This window comes from Anastrepha obliqua, chromosome 3 (genome assembly GCF_027943255.1).
Source record: "Anastrepha obliqua isolate idAnaObli1 chromosome 3, idAnaObli1_1.0, whole genome shotgun sequence".
In the NCBI taxonomy this organism is placed as follows: Eukaryota; Metazoa; Arthropoda; class Insecta; order Diptera; family Tephritidae; genus Anastrepha; species Anastrepha obliqua.
In genome coordinates, this window is record NC_072894.1 from 29,562,593 (window position 1) to 29,577,100 (window position 14,508).

The 14,508-nt window shown below is 33.7% G+C and overlaps 1 protein-coding gene across 2 annotated transcripts; it reads left to right on the forward strand.

Annotated features, from left to right (window-relative positions):
• Window positions 1–8,215: 8,215 nt before the first annotated feature.
• Window positions 8,216–13,416, forward strand: LOC129240798 (FACT complex subunit spt16). 2 transcript variants are annotated; one of them, XM_054876797.1, is made up of 9 exons: window positions 8,216–8,712; window positions 9,085–9,348; window positions 9,410–9,709; window positions 9,792–10,969; window positions 11,044–11,910; window positions 11,972–12,237; window positions 12,299–12,446; window positions 12,736–12,849; window positions 13,047–13,416. In XM_054876797.1, the coding sequence occupies exons 1-9, from the start codon at window positions 8,644–8,646 to the stop codon at window positions 13,213–13,215; spliced, it is 3,375 nt and encodes a 1,124-aa protein (XP_054732772.1). In that variant the 5' UTR covers window positions 8,216–8,643; the 3' UTR covers window positions 13,216–13,416. The 2 variants fall into 2 exon arrangements, with proteins under 2 accessions (XP_054732772.1, XP_054732773.1); XM_054876798.1 differs by lacking the exon at window positions 12,736–12,849 and having other exon boundaries at window positions 8,219–8,712.
• Window positions 13,417–14,508: the final 1,092 nt, after the last annotated feature.

Here is a 14,508-nt window from a genome sequence, read left to right on the forward strand (position 1 = left end):
CATTTTAGTAAATTGAAAACTATACAAATTTGATGAAAATTTTTACATACAAGTACTTTGGTATTTTGACATATGTATGTAAATATATGTATATCAATATATACATACATATGTATGTATATGTATTATGTTAGCTATGTTTGTGCAAAAGTTCAATTGGATCTTCAATTCTTATAGTGTTACATATGTATGTATATATCATATTTACATTTGAATATGCATTCATTTGTTCCTTTGCCAACGAAATTTTTTTCAATTTAGATTTATTACATGGAATAATATATGTATGCATTTTATAGATAGTATAAAACTTTGAAATTTAAAATAAATAAAAGAAAACTTCAAAGAAACGTATGTATTTGCATATACATATATATTTGTTATTTTTGGACAAAAACAAATTGGGCATTGTTATACATACATACATTTGTTTGAAATAAAATTGACCGACAGCATTTTGCAAGGCATTTGAGGCATTACGTTTTTATTTCTGTTCTGTAATTTTTCATCCACATCCTATTGCAGGAGGTATACAAGTTTTGATATTCAAAATAAATAAAAGAATAATTTTAACAAACCCAAGATATCCTCCATATTTACATATTTTATAGGATAAAAAAGCATATTCGTATGTTACCGTAAGTATGTATATTTGGATTAGTAACAAAATCTGTTTAAACTGTTTCTTACTACAAACATATGTACATATGTACATGTATGCATACACATGTAAGAAACAATTAAGCAAAAGTTCAATGTACTGAAGCAACCATGACCTACCTCACGTATTGACATATTGATGCCCTATTGTATGTATGTCCGTACATACATATACATACATTCTCGACTCCCAGCAAAACTATGCTTATTAGTATATACATACATATGTATGTACATACAACAGCACACACAAAGCACTGGCTTTATGCCTCTGCACGCGTATGTTTCCAAAGCTAAAATTATAAGCCTAGCGATTGCAAGAACAAAATACATTCATAGGCGCAGTCGCAGCGGTCAGATTTTTTTAGTCGCAACGTCGCTGAAAAATCCAAAATATTCTATAACACTAAGTTCGAGCTCATATGCTCATATGCCCCTATGCCAATTTTCTCGTCAATTCGAAAATAGTCAATATTGTAATATTTCGCGTTGAATTATTTGCCAATATTTGGTAAATCTTCAATTTTTGTCAAATCGAGTGGCCGCGGCTCCGTACATATGTATGCATCAATATATGTATGTAAATATGTGTTCTCAATTCTCGACAGCAATAGCAAATCGAAATATTTTTTCTGTCGAAGTGCTCGCAGCCTCATATGTATGTATGTCTATAGAAGTTCGTAGGCATGTATTTATGTAGTACAGTAGGTTCTGTTTTTATGCGGTAGATACGTTCCGCAAGAAACAGCATAAAGAAAAAACAGCATAAAAAAAGCGACTAGTTCTATAGTAAAACTATAGATACGTTTCAAATGCTAAAACCGCATAAATCTGAAATAATCGCATAAAAAAGGGCACTAGTCCCATATTATTACTACAGATACGTTCCATAGACCGCATGAATCTGAAATAATTAAATAAAATCGCATAAACAAAATATTGTATCTTTGAAAATTATATCTTTATATATCTTCCATACTTGTAGGGTTAGCATTTCTGATGCAATCTGTGATGAGTTTTTGCTTAGCTGGTTTAGAATCTTGTTTATATGTACAATTCCCCATAGGTCGACATGCATTTTGTAATTTAAAAAAAAACCGCACTATTTCAAAACCGCATAAAAAAAAGCCGCATAAAAACAGAACCTACTGTATATGCGTGTTTGCTTTTGCACGTCCATATGAACGATTTTTCATATGCAGATATTCATTTGATTTAGCTGAACGAATATATTGATATTGTAATGAAATCCTGTCGAATTACATATATTATTGGTATATGTTTCTTTAAGTTCCTCTTACCAAATAAATATTATTATCCTTAAGAAAATGAAATACTAGTTTTTTTAATTTTAATTTTTTATTTTTATTCACAGAAATTTAAGTAATCTTATATGTATATGTATATGTATATATATTACAATGCTATAAATAATAGGTATTTACATTTCCTGAAATGAAAAAAAAATATATAAAATTGTGAAAGCACGAATTACGAAATTGTTCTCATACTATAACAATTTCTCACACGACTTCGATATTGACATCGATTAAGTCATTGCGATTTACCTGATTTTTAAAACACTACTCTCAATCCATTATGATTAAGAAAAAATTGTAGTGCTTAAAAATCTAGGCTCGGGTGCTAGCTGAAAGAGAAGAAAAAATAAAAAAGAAACCTGTAAAATAGACTAAAAAATAGAAAAAACCTGAAACGGGAAAATACCTGTAAAATATATAAATAAAAAAAACCTGAAATATAGAAAAGTGGAAAACCCTGAAATAAAAGAATAGGTATCATCATATGCAAAAGATAGCTAATAGATTATTAATTACCTGTGTGAACGGCGAATGTCTTTTCGTGGGGCCCTGGCTTACAACCTACTTACAACCTACAGCTTTTTTAATTTATTTTGTAGTTTTCTTTCTTTGACTTTATTGACCTCATTTCGCAAGAGCTACTACTACTATTTTTACTTTACTTTCCTTTTAATACTTTATCTTTACTACTATCTGTAATTTTAATTTTAATTTTGATTTTACTGTTAATATTTTTATGTAAACTATTCTTAAGGTCAATCATTGTAAAAATAACCTACGGTTGTATGTTTTGACTTTAATAATAATAAATAATAATAAATAAATAATATTTGCTTAAATTTAATCTAAAAACTCTTAGTTTTCCCTATTTCCCACTATTTATAGCACACTCTAGACTTCACAATCCGCATAAGCTGTTCAAATGCAAAGTTCAAAAACGGTTTGAGATAGAAAATTAATAAAAATAATTTTGCTTGATATTTTTCTGATTGGTTGTTTTGATTTTATTCAACAAGGCATAGCAACGGGTATTGTAATATTATGGTTATTAATAAAAAATTATTTTCTATGAAATATATGCACATACACATTCAAAAATAATTTAAATTTCTTAACTTCCTCCACTTTCCTGCCTCAAAACTCTAATGCTACCAGTTAGCAAACCTCACCCTCAATAAAACCTATCCACCCTAATATTATATCAAATGTATGCAATAAAACCTATCCACCCTAATATTATATCAAATGAATGCAATACATCAGTAGGTATGTGTGTTTGATATTATTGTAGGTTCGCTTTAGCGAAATATAAAAACACACATACCTACTTATGTATTGCGCAAAAACTTACCTAAACGAAGGGTGGGGATGGCACCCTTTTTCAAACATTGTCCCCCCACAACACATGCCTCAAAGTGTTTTACACACACAAATGAGTTGTGGGGTGGAAGATGTTCCGTCCTGGCAATATGCAAATTCTGCCTCCATTTGTCTGCTAATATGGGGTCCTGTGGGAAAGAAAATAATTTCACTTCACTGTTTTTTTAAATAACACCCGCGCACACGACACGTTCTGCTCATTTTTAAATCGAAAAAGTTTAAAAAAATTCGGAAAATCGAAAGCGTTTGAAAATTGCGCGACGTCAATCAAAAGTTTTTCTCAAACTAAAGTTCATTAGACTCTTTTGGTTTGACATGGAAATTTTGGCGCAAATTACGCAAAATCAATTCAAATTCAAAAATGAATTTTCATGCAAATAAAGAGACAAAAAGCACCTGTAACCTAACTTTGGCACAAAACGGAAAGTTTCCAAAAAACAAGCTCTTAATTCTCAAAAGCTGTTAAATTTCTGCAGTTGAGCATATTTCTGTTAACGTTCTGTGAAAAATGTCGCTGTTGTGTACCACGCGCGCAAAACGAGTACCCCTGAAAAGTGCTGCCATTTAAGTCATTGAGACTTCTCTATATTTAACGTTCTCTGAGAGAAGTCTCAATGACTTAAATGGCAGCACTTTTCAGGGGTACTCGTTTTGCGCGCGTGGTACACAACAGCGACATTTTTCACAGAACGTTAACAGAAATATGCTCAACTGCAGAAATTTAACAGCTTTTGAGAATTAAGAGCTTGTTTTTTGGAAACTTTCCGTTTTGTGCCAAAGTTAGGTTACAGGTACTTTTTGTCTCTTTATTTGCATTCATTTGATATAATATTAGGGTGGATAGGTTTTATTGAGGGTGAGGTTTGCTAACTGGTAGCATTAGAGTTTTGAGGCAGGAAAGTGGAGGAAGTTAAGAAATTTAAATTATTTTTGAATGTGTATGTGCATATATTTCATAGAAAATAATTTTTTATTAATAACCATAATATTACAATACCCGGCATCCGTTACTATGCCTTATTGAATAAAATCAAAACAACCAATCAGAAAAATATCAAGCAAAACTATTTTTATTAATTTTCTATCTCAAACCGTTTTTGAACTTTGCATTTGAACAGCTTATGCGGATTGTGAAGTCTAGAGTGTGCTATAAATAGTGGGAAATAGGGAAAACTAAGAGTTTTTAGATTAAATTTAAGCAAATATTATTTATTTATTATTATTAAAGTCAAAACATACAACCGTAGGTTATTTTTACAATGATTGACCTTAAGAATAGTTTACATAAAAGGATTAACAGTAAAATCAAAATTTAAATTAAAATTACAGATAGTAGTAAAGATGAAGTATTAAAAGGAAAGTAAGGTAAAAATAGTAGTAGTAGGAGTAGGGACTAATATGAAGAGATTTAAAGTACATTCAGCAATATTCGATTATTAGTGATGAATGAGAATGGTGGCGCGGCCTGGGGGCTGTGGGAAGGGATTTCCATAATAAAAATATGCCTATAACCTTCATTGTAGTATGAGAACAATTTCGTAATTCGTGCTTTAACAATTTTATATATATATTTTTTTCATTTCAGGAAATGTAAATACCTATTATTTATAGCATTGTAGCCGAATGGGTTGGTGCGTGATCACCATTCGGAATTCACTGAGAGGTCGTTGGTTCGAATCTCGGTGAAAGCAAAATTAATAAAAACATTTTTCTAATAGCGGTCGCCCCTCGGCAGGCAATGGCAAACCTCCGAGTGTATTTCTGCCGTGAACAAGCTCCTCATAAAAATATCTGTCGTTCGAAGTCGGCTTGAAACTGTAGGTCCCTCCATTTGTGGAATAACATCAAGACGCACACCACAAATAGGAGGAGGAGCTCGGCCAAACACCTAACAGAAGTGTACGCGCCAATTATTTATTTATTTTTAATATATATACATATACATATACATATACATATAAGATTACTTAAATTTCTGTGAATAAAAATAAAAAATTAAAATTAAAAAAACTAGTATTTCATTTTCTTAAGGATAATAATATTTATTTGGTAAGAGGAACTTAAAGAAACGTATACCAATAATATAATTCGACAGGATTTCATTACAATATCAATATATTCGTTCAGCTCAATAAAATAAATATCTGCATATGAAAAATCGTTCCTATGGACGTGCAAAAGCAAACACACATATATAGTACATAAATACATGCATACAAACTGCCATAGACATACTTGCATATGAGGCTGCGAGCACTTGCGACAGAATATTTCGATTTGCTATTGCTGTCGAGAATTGAGAACACATATTTACATACATATATTGATGCATACATATGTACGGAGCCGCGGCCACTCGACTTCACAAAAATTGAAGATTTACCAAATATTGGCAAATAATTCAACGCGAAATATTACAATATTGACTATTTTCGAATTGGCGAGAAAATTGGCATATGGGCATATGGGCATATGAGCTCGAACTTAGTGTTATAGAATATTTTGGATTTTTCAGCGTCGTTGCGACTAAAAAAATCTGACCGCTGCGACTGCGCCTATGAATGTATTTTGTTCTTGCAGTCGCTCGGCTTATAATTTTAGCTTTGGAAACATACGCGTGCAGAGGCATAAAGCCAGTGCTTTGTGTGTGCTGTTGTATGTACATACATATGTATGTATATACTAATAAGCATAGTTTTGCTGGGAGTCGAGAATGTATGTATATGTATGTACGGACATACATACAATAGGGCATCAATATGCCAATACGTGAGGTAGGTCATGGTTGCTTCAGTACATTGAACTTTTGCTTAATTGTTTCTTACATGTGTATGCATACATGTACATACATATGTTTGTAGTAAGAAACAGTTTAAACAGATTTTGTTACTAATCCAAATATACATACTTACGGTAACATACGAATATGCTTTTTTATCCTATAAAATATGTAAATATGGAGGATATCTTGGGTTTGTTAAAATTATTCTTTTATTTATTTTGAATATCAAAACTTGTATACAAACCATGTTTGTATACCTCCTGCAATAGGATGTGGATGAAAAATTACAGAACAGAAATAAAAACGTAATGCCTCAAATGCCTTGCAAAATGCTGTCGGTCAATTTTATTTCAAACAAATGTATGTATGTATAACAATGCCCAATTTGTTTTTGTCCAAAAATAACAAATATATATGTATATGCAAATACATACGTTTCTTTGAAGTTTTCTTTTATTTATTTTAAATTTCAAAGTTTTATACTATCTATAAAATGCATACATATATTATTCCATGTAATAAATCTAAATTGAAAAAAATTTCGTTGGCAAAGGAACAAATGAATGCATATTCAAATGTAAATATGATATATACATACATATGTAATACTATAAGAATTGAAGATCCAATTGAACTTTTGCACAAACATAGCTAACATAATACATATACATACATATGTATGTATATATTGATATACATATATTTACATACATATGTCAAAATACCAAAGTACTTGTATGTAAAAATTTTCATCAAATTTGTATAGTTTTCAATTTACTAAAATGCACATACCAAGATGTGAGAGGTCGTATTATAGTGCATTTTTTTAAATTAAATCAAAATATTAAAGTTACTTTGATTTGAAATGTTGGCGCATATAATAAATATTCAAATTATTCATCAATAATCATTTAGTTGAATAAATTTTCATTCATCAAGGGAACATATGTAGAAATGAACAAGCAAATTCTTTGCAAAATGCCGTCGGCTAATCGTCAATTTGATTTTCTACAGAAGCAAAAGCAGAGAACGTTATGATATACAGAGAACGTTCTCTGTGTGCAGAGCCAATGTAGGAAGAGAGAATTCACTGCAATCAGCTCTGTTAAACCCCGGCCGCGGTTAGAGTTCAGCTCTGTTAAACCACGGCCGCGGTTAGACTTCATTTTTGACAATTCACACCATTCGTAGCTCGTGAGACTTCTCTATATTTAACGTTCTCTGTGAGCTGTTATTTTCTTGTTTGACAGTCATTTTGTATATTTTTACGCCTGCATTGTGAGCATCTTTGAACTTTAGTTTTCCAGATTATGAGAAGAAGGCAAATTCTTTGCAAAAATAGTTTCACCAAGAATCTCGGCACTATTTTTTCTTCTTCATTGACTTGATTGCCGGCATTTCAAAATAACTATTACATAACATGGCAATGCCCACACTTGAAATATTGCCATCACATTCAATCAAATCTGACAGTTCTTATAAAATGTGATGTTAAGTATGTAAAAGCAATTTATTACTACGTTGTTATTGTAGCATTTTATTGATCACAGACAGCTTACATATCAGACATAGCCAAATTTTGAAATATACGAAGAAACATTACATTTTCGTTCCTTTCTATGTATATTGCTCTTGAAGATTTCATTTTTGTTACCAAGCTTTTTACTATTTTTTCAGCAACAAACATGACATTTGCTGGGGAATGTTTTATTTATTTAATATTTCGATAACGCTCATTATGCATGCTGTTTTGTACTGCATGTACAGGGAAGCCACTAATGAAAATTTACTTTATAAAAAGTAGCTTCGCTTAGTAAACGACGAGGTTTCGTTCATTCAAAAATTATATTAAAAAATCAAATATAATTTTTCATTTAAAGCCCACTGTGATACGCATAGCCAAAAACAATTTTGCACAATATTTTGGCGCGAAATCATAAATTGGTTGAAATGAAATAGAAATTCGCCGTGCTTTGTAGCCATATAGTCAGGGTTGCAGTTATGACAAATATATCATATAACTTGAAACACAAACATATACCTATAAAGTCTTAGTTATTTTTGTAACTAAAAAACAAATAAATTTACATTCCGATTGACAAGAAAGTTAATAGTAAAATCAAAAAATACAATATTTACCCTCGAACACAATATTCGTATAACACCCCACTTGGCAACATTCCATGCAACGCTGCCTATTGACGAATTTAGCGTTCACGCCGCTGTTTTCCTTTTATCATTTTTGGCAGACGCGAGTTGTCTGGTGGAATTTTTTGATATATTTACCGGCTTTTCTACAGAAATTAAATTGTGAATTTTGTGCTAAAATCGGGAAAAGAAACGAATTTTGTGTGTGGCCAATGCTTTGAGGATTTAACGTAGTCTATGGGAGTTGAAATTTCACAATTCTTATTTGCGCATTGTTTTTAATACCTACCACTCATTCTCTCAAACAAACGTGTTGGTTGCAGTTAGCGGACTATAAGATCAGCAGCTGCAGAAATGTCTAGTTACGCTTTGGACAAAGATACTTTTCTGCGCCGAATTAAGAGATTATATTCAGAATGGCGGGTATGTACATTTAGCTGATTTGAAAAAAAAGTGATTTTTGGGATATATTTTTCCATACCTGTGCACATTTAACAAAGCAACTTTTTTTTGCTTCAGCAAGTTTTTCCAATGAGATCAATAAATCATGATTTTTTAACAAAAAATTGGTATTTTAAAAAATTGTAATCGTATGGACTTCTATCAAATGATATTAATAATTGATGTTTGATATTGAACTCGAACGCTGCAATTCAGTATACTGCTATGTCGATATGAGTTGCTTTGTCGAAAGCCCACAGATATAATATTTACATACATACATGTGTATTAATTAACTAGGCAGTGAGATCTGCTATTACAATATTTAACCCAAAAATTCATATTTCGTTTCAGGAGTCTAGCATTGCACATGATGATACGTTAAAGAAAGTAGACTGCATCATGTGCGTCGTGGGTGTGGACGAGGACATCGTCTACTCAAAGTCTCGGGCACTAGAGATATGGCTGCTGGGCTATGAACTCACTGATACCATATCGATATTTGCTAAAGATGCAGTATACTTTCTGGCCAGCAAGAAGAAAATCGAATTTCTTAAACAGATCGAAAATTGCAAAGAAGAGGGTGTACCCGATATAAAACTATTGCTGCGCGATAGAGTGAGACTAAGAAATGGAAAGTCATTATATATCTCGTTTCATATATTTAATTTCTTTTTAGAACGATAAAGATAAAGTTAACTTTGATAAATTGAAAGAAGTGATGAGATCCTCCAACAAAGGCAAAACTTTAGGGGTTTTCGCTAAGGATATCTCAACCAGTGAGTTCTGCGATTCATGGAAGGCATCTTTAAAGGGGGAAAGCTTCGAAAATGTCGATGTCGGAGCTGCACTAGCTTATATTATGTGTCCGAAGGACGAGCCAGAGATTAATAATATACGAAAAGCATCACTGGTGTCTGTAGATATTTTTAACAAATACCTGAAAGATGAAATTATGGATATTATTGACTCTGATAAGGTAAGCATTTTTTAAAATAGTAAATAGAAATCCTTTAAAATTAAATAGTAACGCAAATCCTTGAATTATTAACATTTTCAAGAAAATAAAACATTCTAAACTATCGGAAGGCGTTGAATCGGCGCTCACAGACAAAAAATATGTTTCCGGCGTTGACACTTCAGTTTTAGAAATGTGCTACACCCCCATCATACAATCTGGCGGTTCGTATAGCTTAAAGTTTTCTGCACTCAGCGATAAAAATTATCTGCATTTTGGTGCTATTGTTTGTTCGTTGGGCGCACGCTACAAATTTTACTGTTCAAATATATCGCGCACATTTTTGGTGAATCCCACCGACGTAATGCAAGAAAATTATAATTTTCTTGTTAACGTACAAGAGGAAATTTTAAAATTGCTAAAGCCTGGTGCAAAGTTGAATGAAATATATGACACCACCGTAGAATATATTAAAAAGGAGAAACCCAAGTTACACGACAACTTTACCAAGACCTTCGGTTTTGCAATGGGAATAGAATTTCGAGAGAATTCAATTGTTATAGGCCCAAAATGTACTGCTGAGGTGAAAAAGAATATGGTTTTCAATGTGAATGTGGGCATAGCAAATCTCGCTAATTCAGATGCATCTGAAAAGGAAGGCAAAACTTACGCCCTTTTTGTTGGCGACACAGTGCTGGTTGGAGACACCTCTCCGGCCAGTATAATGACGCCTTCGAAAAAGAAAATAAAAAATGTTGGAATTTTCATCAAAGACGACAGCGAAGAAGAGGATGGTGATGAAAAGGAAGAGGTTAAGGAGGACAAGGGTTCGGAAATATTAGGTCGTAGCAAACGTAACGCTGTACTTGAAAATAAATTACGTACAGAAACTAACACTGAGGAAAAGCGCAAACAACATCAAAAAGAATTGGCGCACCTTTTGAATGAGAAAGCTCGCGAACGCCTGGCAAAGCAGGGCGAGTCAAAGGAAGTCGAGAAGGTTCGAAAGAACACAGTCTCATATAAATCCGTGAGCCAGATGCCACGTGAACCCGAAGTGAAGGAGCTAAAATTGTATGTGGACAAAAAATACGAGACCGTAATTTTACCGATATTTGGCTTACCAGTACCCTTCCACATTTCTACAATCAAGAACATCTCACAGTCTGTAGAGGGCGAGTACACATACCTCCGAATAAATTTCTTTCACCCGGGCGCTACCATGGGCCGCAATGAAGGTGGTCTATACCCGCAGCCCGAGGCAACATTCCTCAAAGAAGTGTGAGTTTAAATCCCTTAGATATATCGAATTATTTTTTATTTTTGTATTAAATATTTGTATGTTATTTCATCAGCACCTATCGCTCTTCAAACGTGAAGGAACATGGCGAAGTTACAGCTCCTTCATCCAATCTGAACAATACTTTCCGGCTTATCAAAGAAGTTCAGAAACGTTTTAAAACACGTGAGGCAGAAGAACGCGAGAAAGAAGATCTTGTCAAGCAGGATACACTCATTTTGTCTCAAAATAAGGGCAATCCAAAGCTGAAGGATTTGTATATACGCCCGAACATAGTAACGAAGCGTATGACTGGTAGTTTGGAGGCGCATACAAATGGTTTCCGTTACGTGTCAGTACGAGGCGATAAAGTTGATATTCTCTACAACAACATCAAGAGTGCATTCTTTCAACCTTGCGATGGTGAAATGATCATTTTATTGCACTTCCATTTGAAACATGCCATTATGTTTGGCAAAAAAAAGCATGTCGACGTACAATTCTACACAGAAGTCGGAGAGATCACCACAGATTTGGGTAAACACCAGCACATGCACGATCGCGATGATTTGGCAGCTGAACAGGCAGAACGTGAACTGCGTCATAAACTAAAAACGGCATTCAAGAGCTTCTGCGAGAAAGTGGAGTCGATGACCAAGCAGTTAGTCGAATTCGACACACCATTCCGCGAATTGGGTTTTCCAGGCGCACCATTTCGCAGTACAGTCACATTGCAACCGACTTCGGGCAGCTTGGTGAATCTAACAGAATGGCCGCCATTTGTCATAACGCTCGACGACGTGGAATTGGTGCATTTCGAGCGTGTACAATTTCATCTTCGTAACTTCGACATGATTTTCGTGTTTAAGGACTACCACAAAAAGGTAGCGATGGTCAATGCTATACCAATGAATTTGCTGGATCATGTAAAAGAGTGGTTAAAGTAAGTTTAAGGCGAATAATTTTGAACATTAAGACAATTTACTAAATGTGTGTCATTACAGTTCTTGTGATATTCGTTACTCGGAGGGCATACAGTCTTTGAACTGGGTGAAGATTATGAAAACTATAACCGATGACCCGGAGGGTTTCTTTGAGCAAGGTGGATGGACATTCTTGGATGCCGATTCCGGCAGTGAAGATGAAAATGAGGAGGAGGAATCGGAGGAGGACGAGGCGTATGAGCCTACTGATATTGAATCGGATGAAGAGTCCGAAGAAGATTCAGAATACTCGGAGGCATCTGAAGATGAGAGCGATGATAGTGAAGGTAAGAGCGATGTTGGCGAATATATGTGAGGAGATTACTTATAAACATTCTACTCATTCAGAGCTTGGAACGGATGAGGAGTCCGGCAAGGATTGGTCAGATTTAGAGCGAGAAGCTGCTGAAGAAGATCGGAATCAAGAGTATACTGATGACAAACCCAATGGCAAGAGTTTTGATTCTAAGAAACACTCCAAGAGTTCAAAGCACAGGTGAGGTGAAATTTTAGACTCTTTTGTTCATCTTACTATTCAATACCAGTATTTTTTCGCTTTTGGGGCGCAAAGTAAAAGCTGCAAATGTATATTTAAGTAAAACAATTCCGCATTATATTGAATGTAAATCAGTAAACCAGTTTGGTAATATTAATTTGGGTTTTATATTTACTTTCCTTGATTTTGTTTTTATTTGCATAATTAAATTGATTTATTGTAATAGTTTCGATACCTATTTATAAATATATATTCCATGTTGTATTTTGCAAACATAATGTTCCTGCAGTCGCACAGATCGTGAATTGCAGCTCCGTCAAAGTAAAAAGAACAAAAACACTGCCTCAACCTCAAATTCTTCACATTCAAAATCTGCCAAGCATGCCAGATCGAGCGGGCATAGGTTTGTTATTCACTGCAAATGCAAACAAAAATACAAACACAAAAAAACCTTTACCCAAATCTTTCGAATTGGCGTACACAAAAATATTTAATATAAATTCCCCTAATCAAAATTTTTCACTCTATTCCACTTCTCAACACTGAATATTTATCTAATATCTCTGTACTAAAAAAACATTGTTTATGTCCTCGAAACAGCTCCAAGGATAAACATCATGATCGCAGTCGTGACAAGCATAATTCCTCCTCGTCATCGCACAAAGACAAGAGCAAAGATAAGAGCAATCATCACAGCAGCAGTAGCCACAAGCGCTCGCGCGATGATAGTCGAGACCATGGACACAAATCAAAGAAGTCTCGCCACTAAAGTATGCATCCAAAAGCTCAGTAACATCTACAATTAATTGCATTACTCAAGCTGTTCACTACATAAATGCAGATACAGGATCACAAAGGAAATGATTGAATCAAATGAAAATTACTGTTTGTTTAGAATCTACTGTCCATCCCTTTGCATGTTTATTTGTATTTCAAAAAAAAAAAGAAACAAAAAAAAAAAACAGTTTTATTTCAGAATGTATCTATGTTTTAATTTTAAACTGAAATTTATAAATTACACATTAAAATAAGTTCGAATACAAATAGTGCATTTGTAAATCTTTTTTTTATTTCTATTTCAAGATTTCAAATGTGAAATAGTTTATTATTTTTAATGATTTTACGGCATTATTGCGCAATATTTCATAGCACAAGGTTCTATGCAAAACTTTGGCAGCTTTTGTAAAAGTCAAAGGTTCTACATAGCAAATTAGAAATTTGAGATATTACGCGCTTATTGCAAAATACCAGGCAAAAGAAACGCTTATACACTACCGAGAATATCATAAATGAAGAACGTTAAGCAAAATTGAGGAGACAAGATGTGGTCGTCCTCGAGTGATTCGAACCAGTACAGCCATAAAAGCAGTCCGAGAAAGAATTCACAGAAAGTAGAAAATCGATGTCCACAATGTATGTATCGACCAGATCCATGTCAAGACTAATTAGAGATGATCTCCACATGAAAGCCTTCCGTCGCTCGACTGGTCATCTTTTCACAACGCGCTGAAAGAAAATTAGATTCGACAAATGCAAGTAGCTTCTTCGGCAGCACGCGGCCAACAGGCATGAAAATATTCTTTCACAGATGAGAAAAGTTTCACTGTTGAAGAAGTTGTTAATAATCAAAACGAACCAACAAACAAAATCTATGCAAAAACTTCTAAAGAGGCAAGAAATGTACAGTGACTCACAGCTTATTTGATGCAGCCAAAAAAAAAAATTATTAAAATATCAAATACAGGGTGGGCCATATAGCGTTTGCTTTTTGAACCACCTATTTTTTTGAGAATGGTAACACAAATGACATGTCAAATGTGTTCATAATTTATTTAAAGGTTTGACATTTACGAAATGGGACGCTATACGCTTGAATAAAATTGGGAAATATAGAAAACCTATTTCCAAAGTGGTGAGACTTCTTCTTCCGCTGTTACAGTAAATGACGAGCGTTACCGTGACATGCTCAACGAGTTTTTGTTTCCAAAAATTGAAGAGGATGACATGGACGACATTTGGTTTCAAAAGGACGGTGCAACTTGACACACTGCCAAAGTTACAC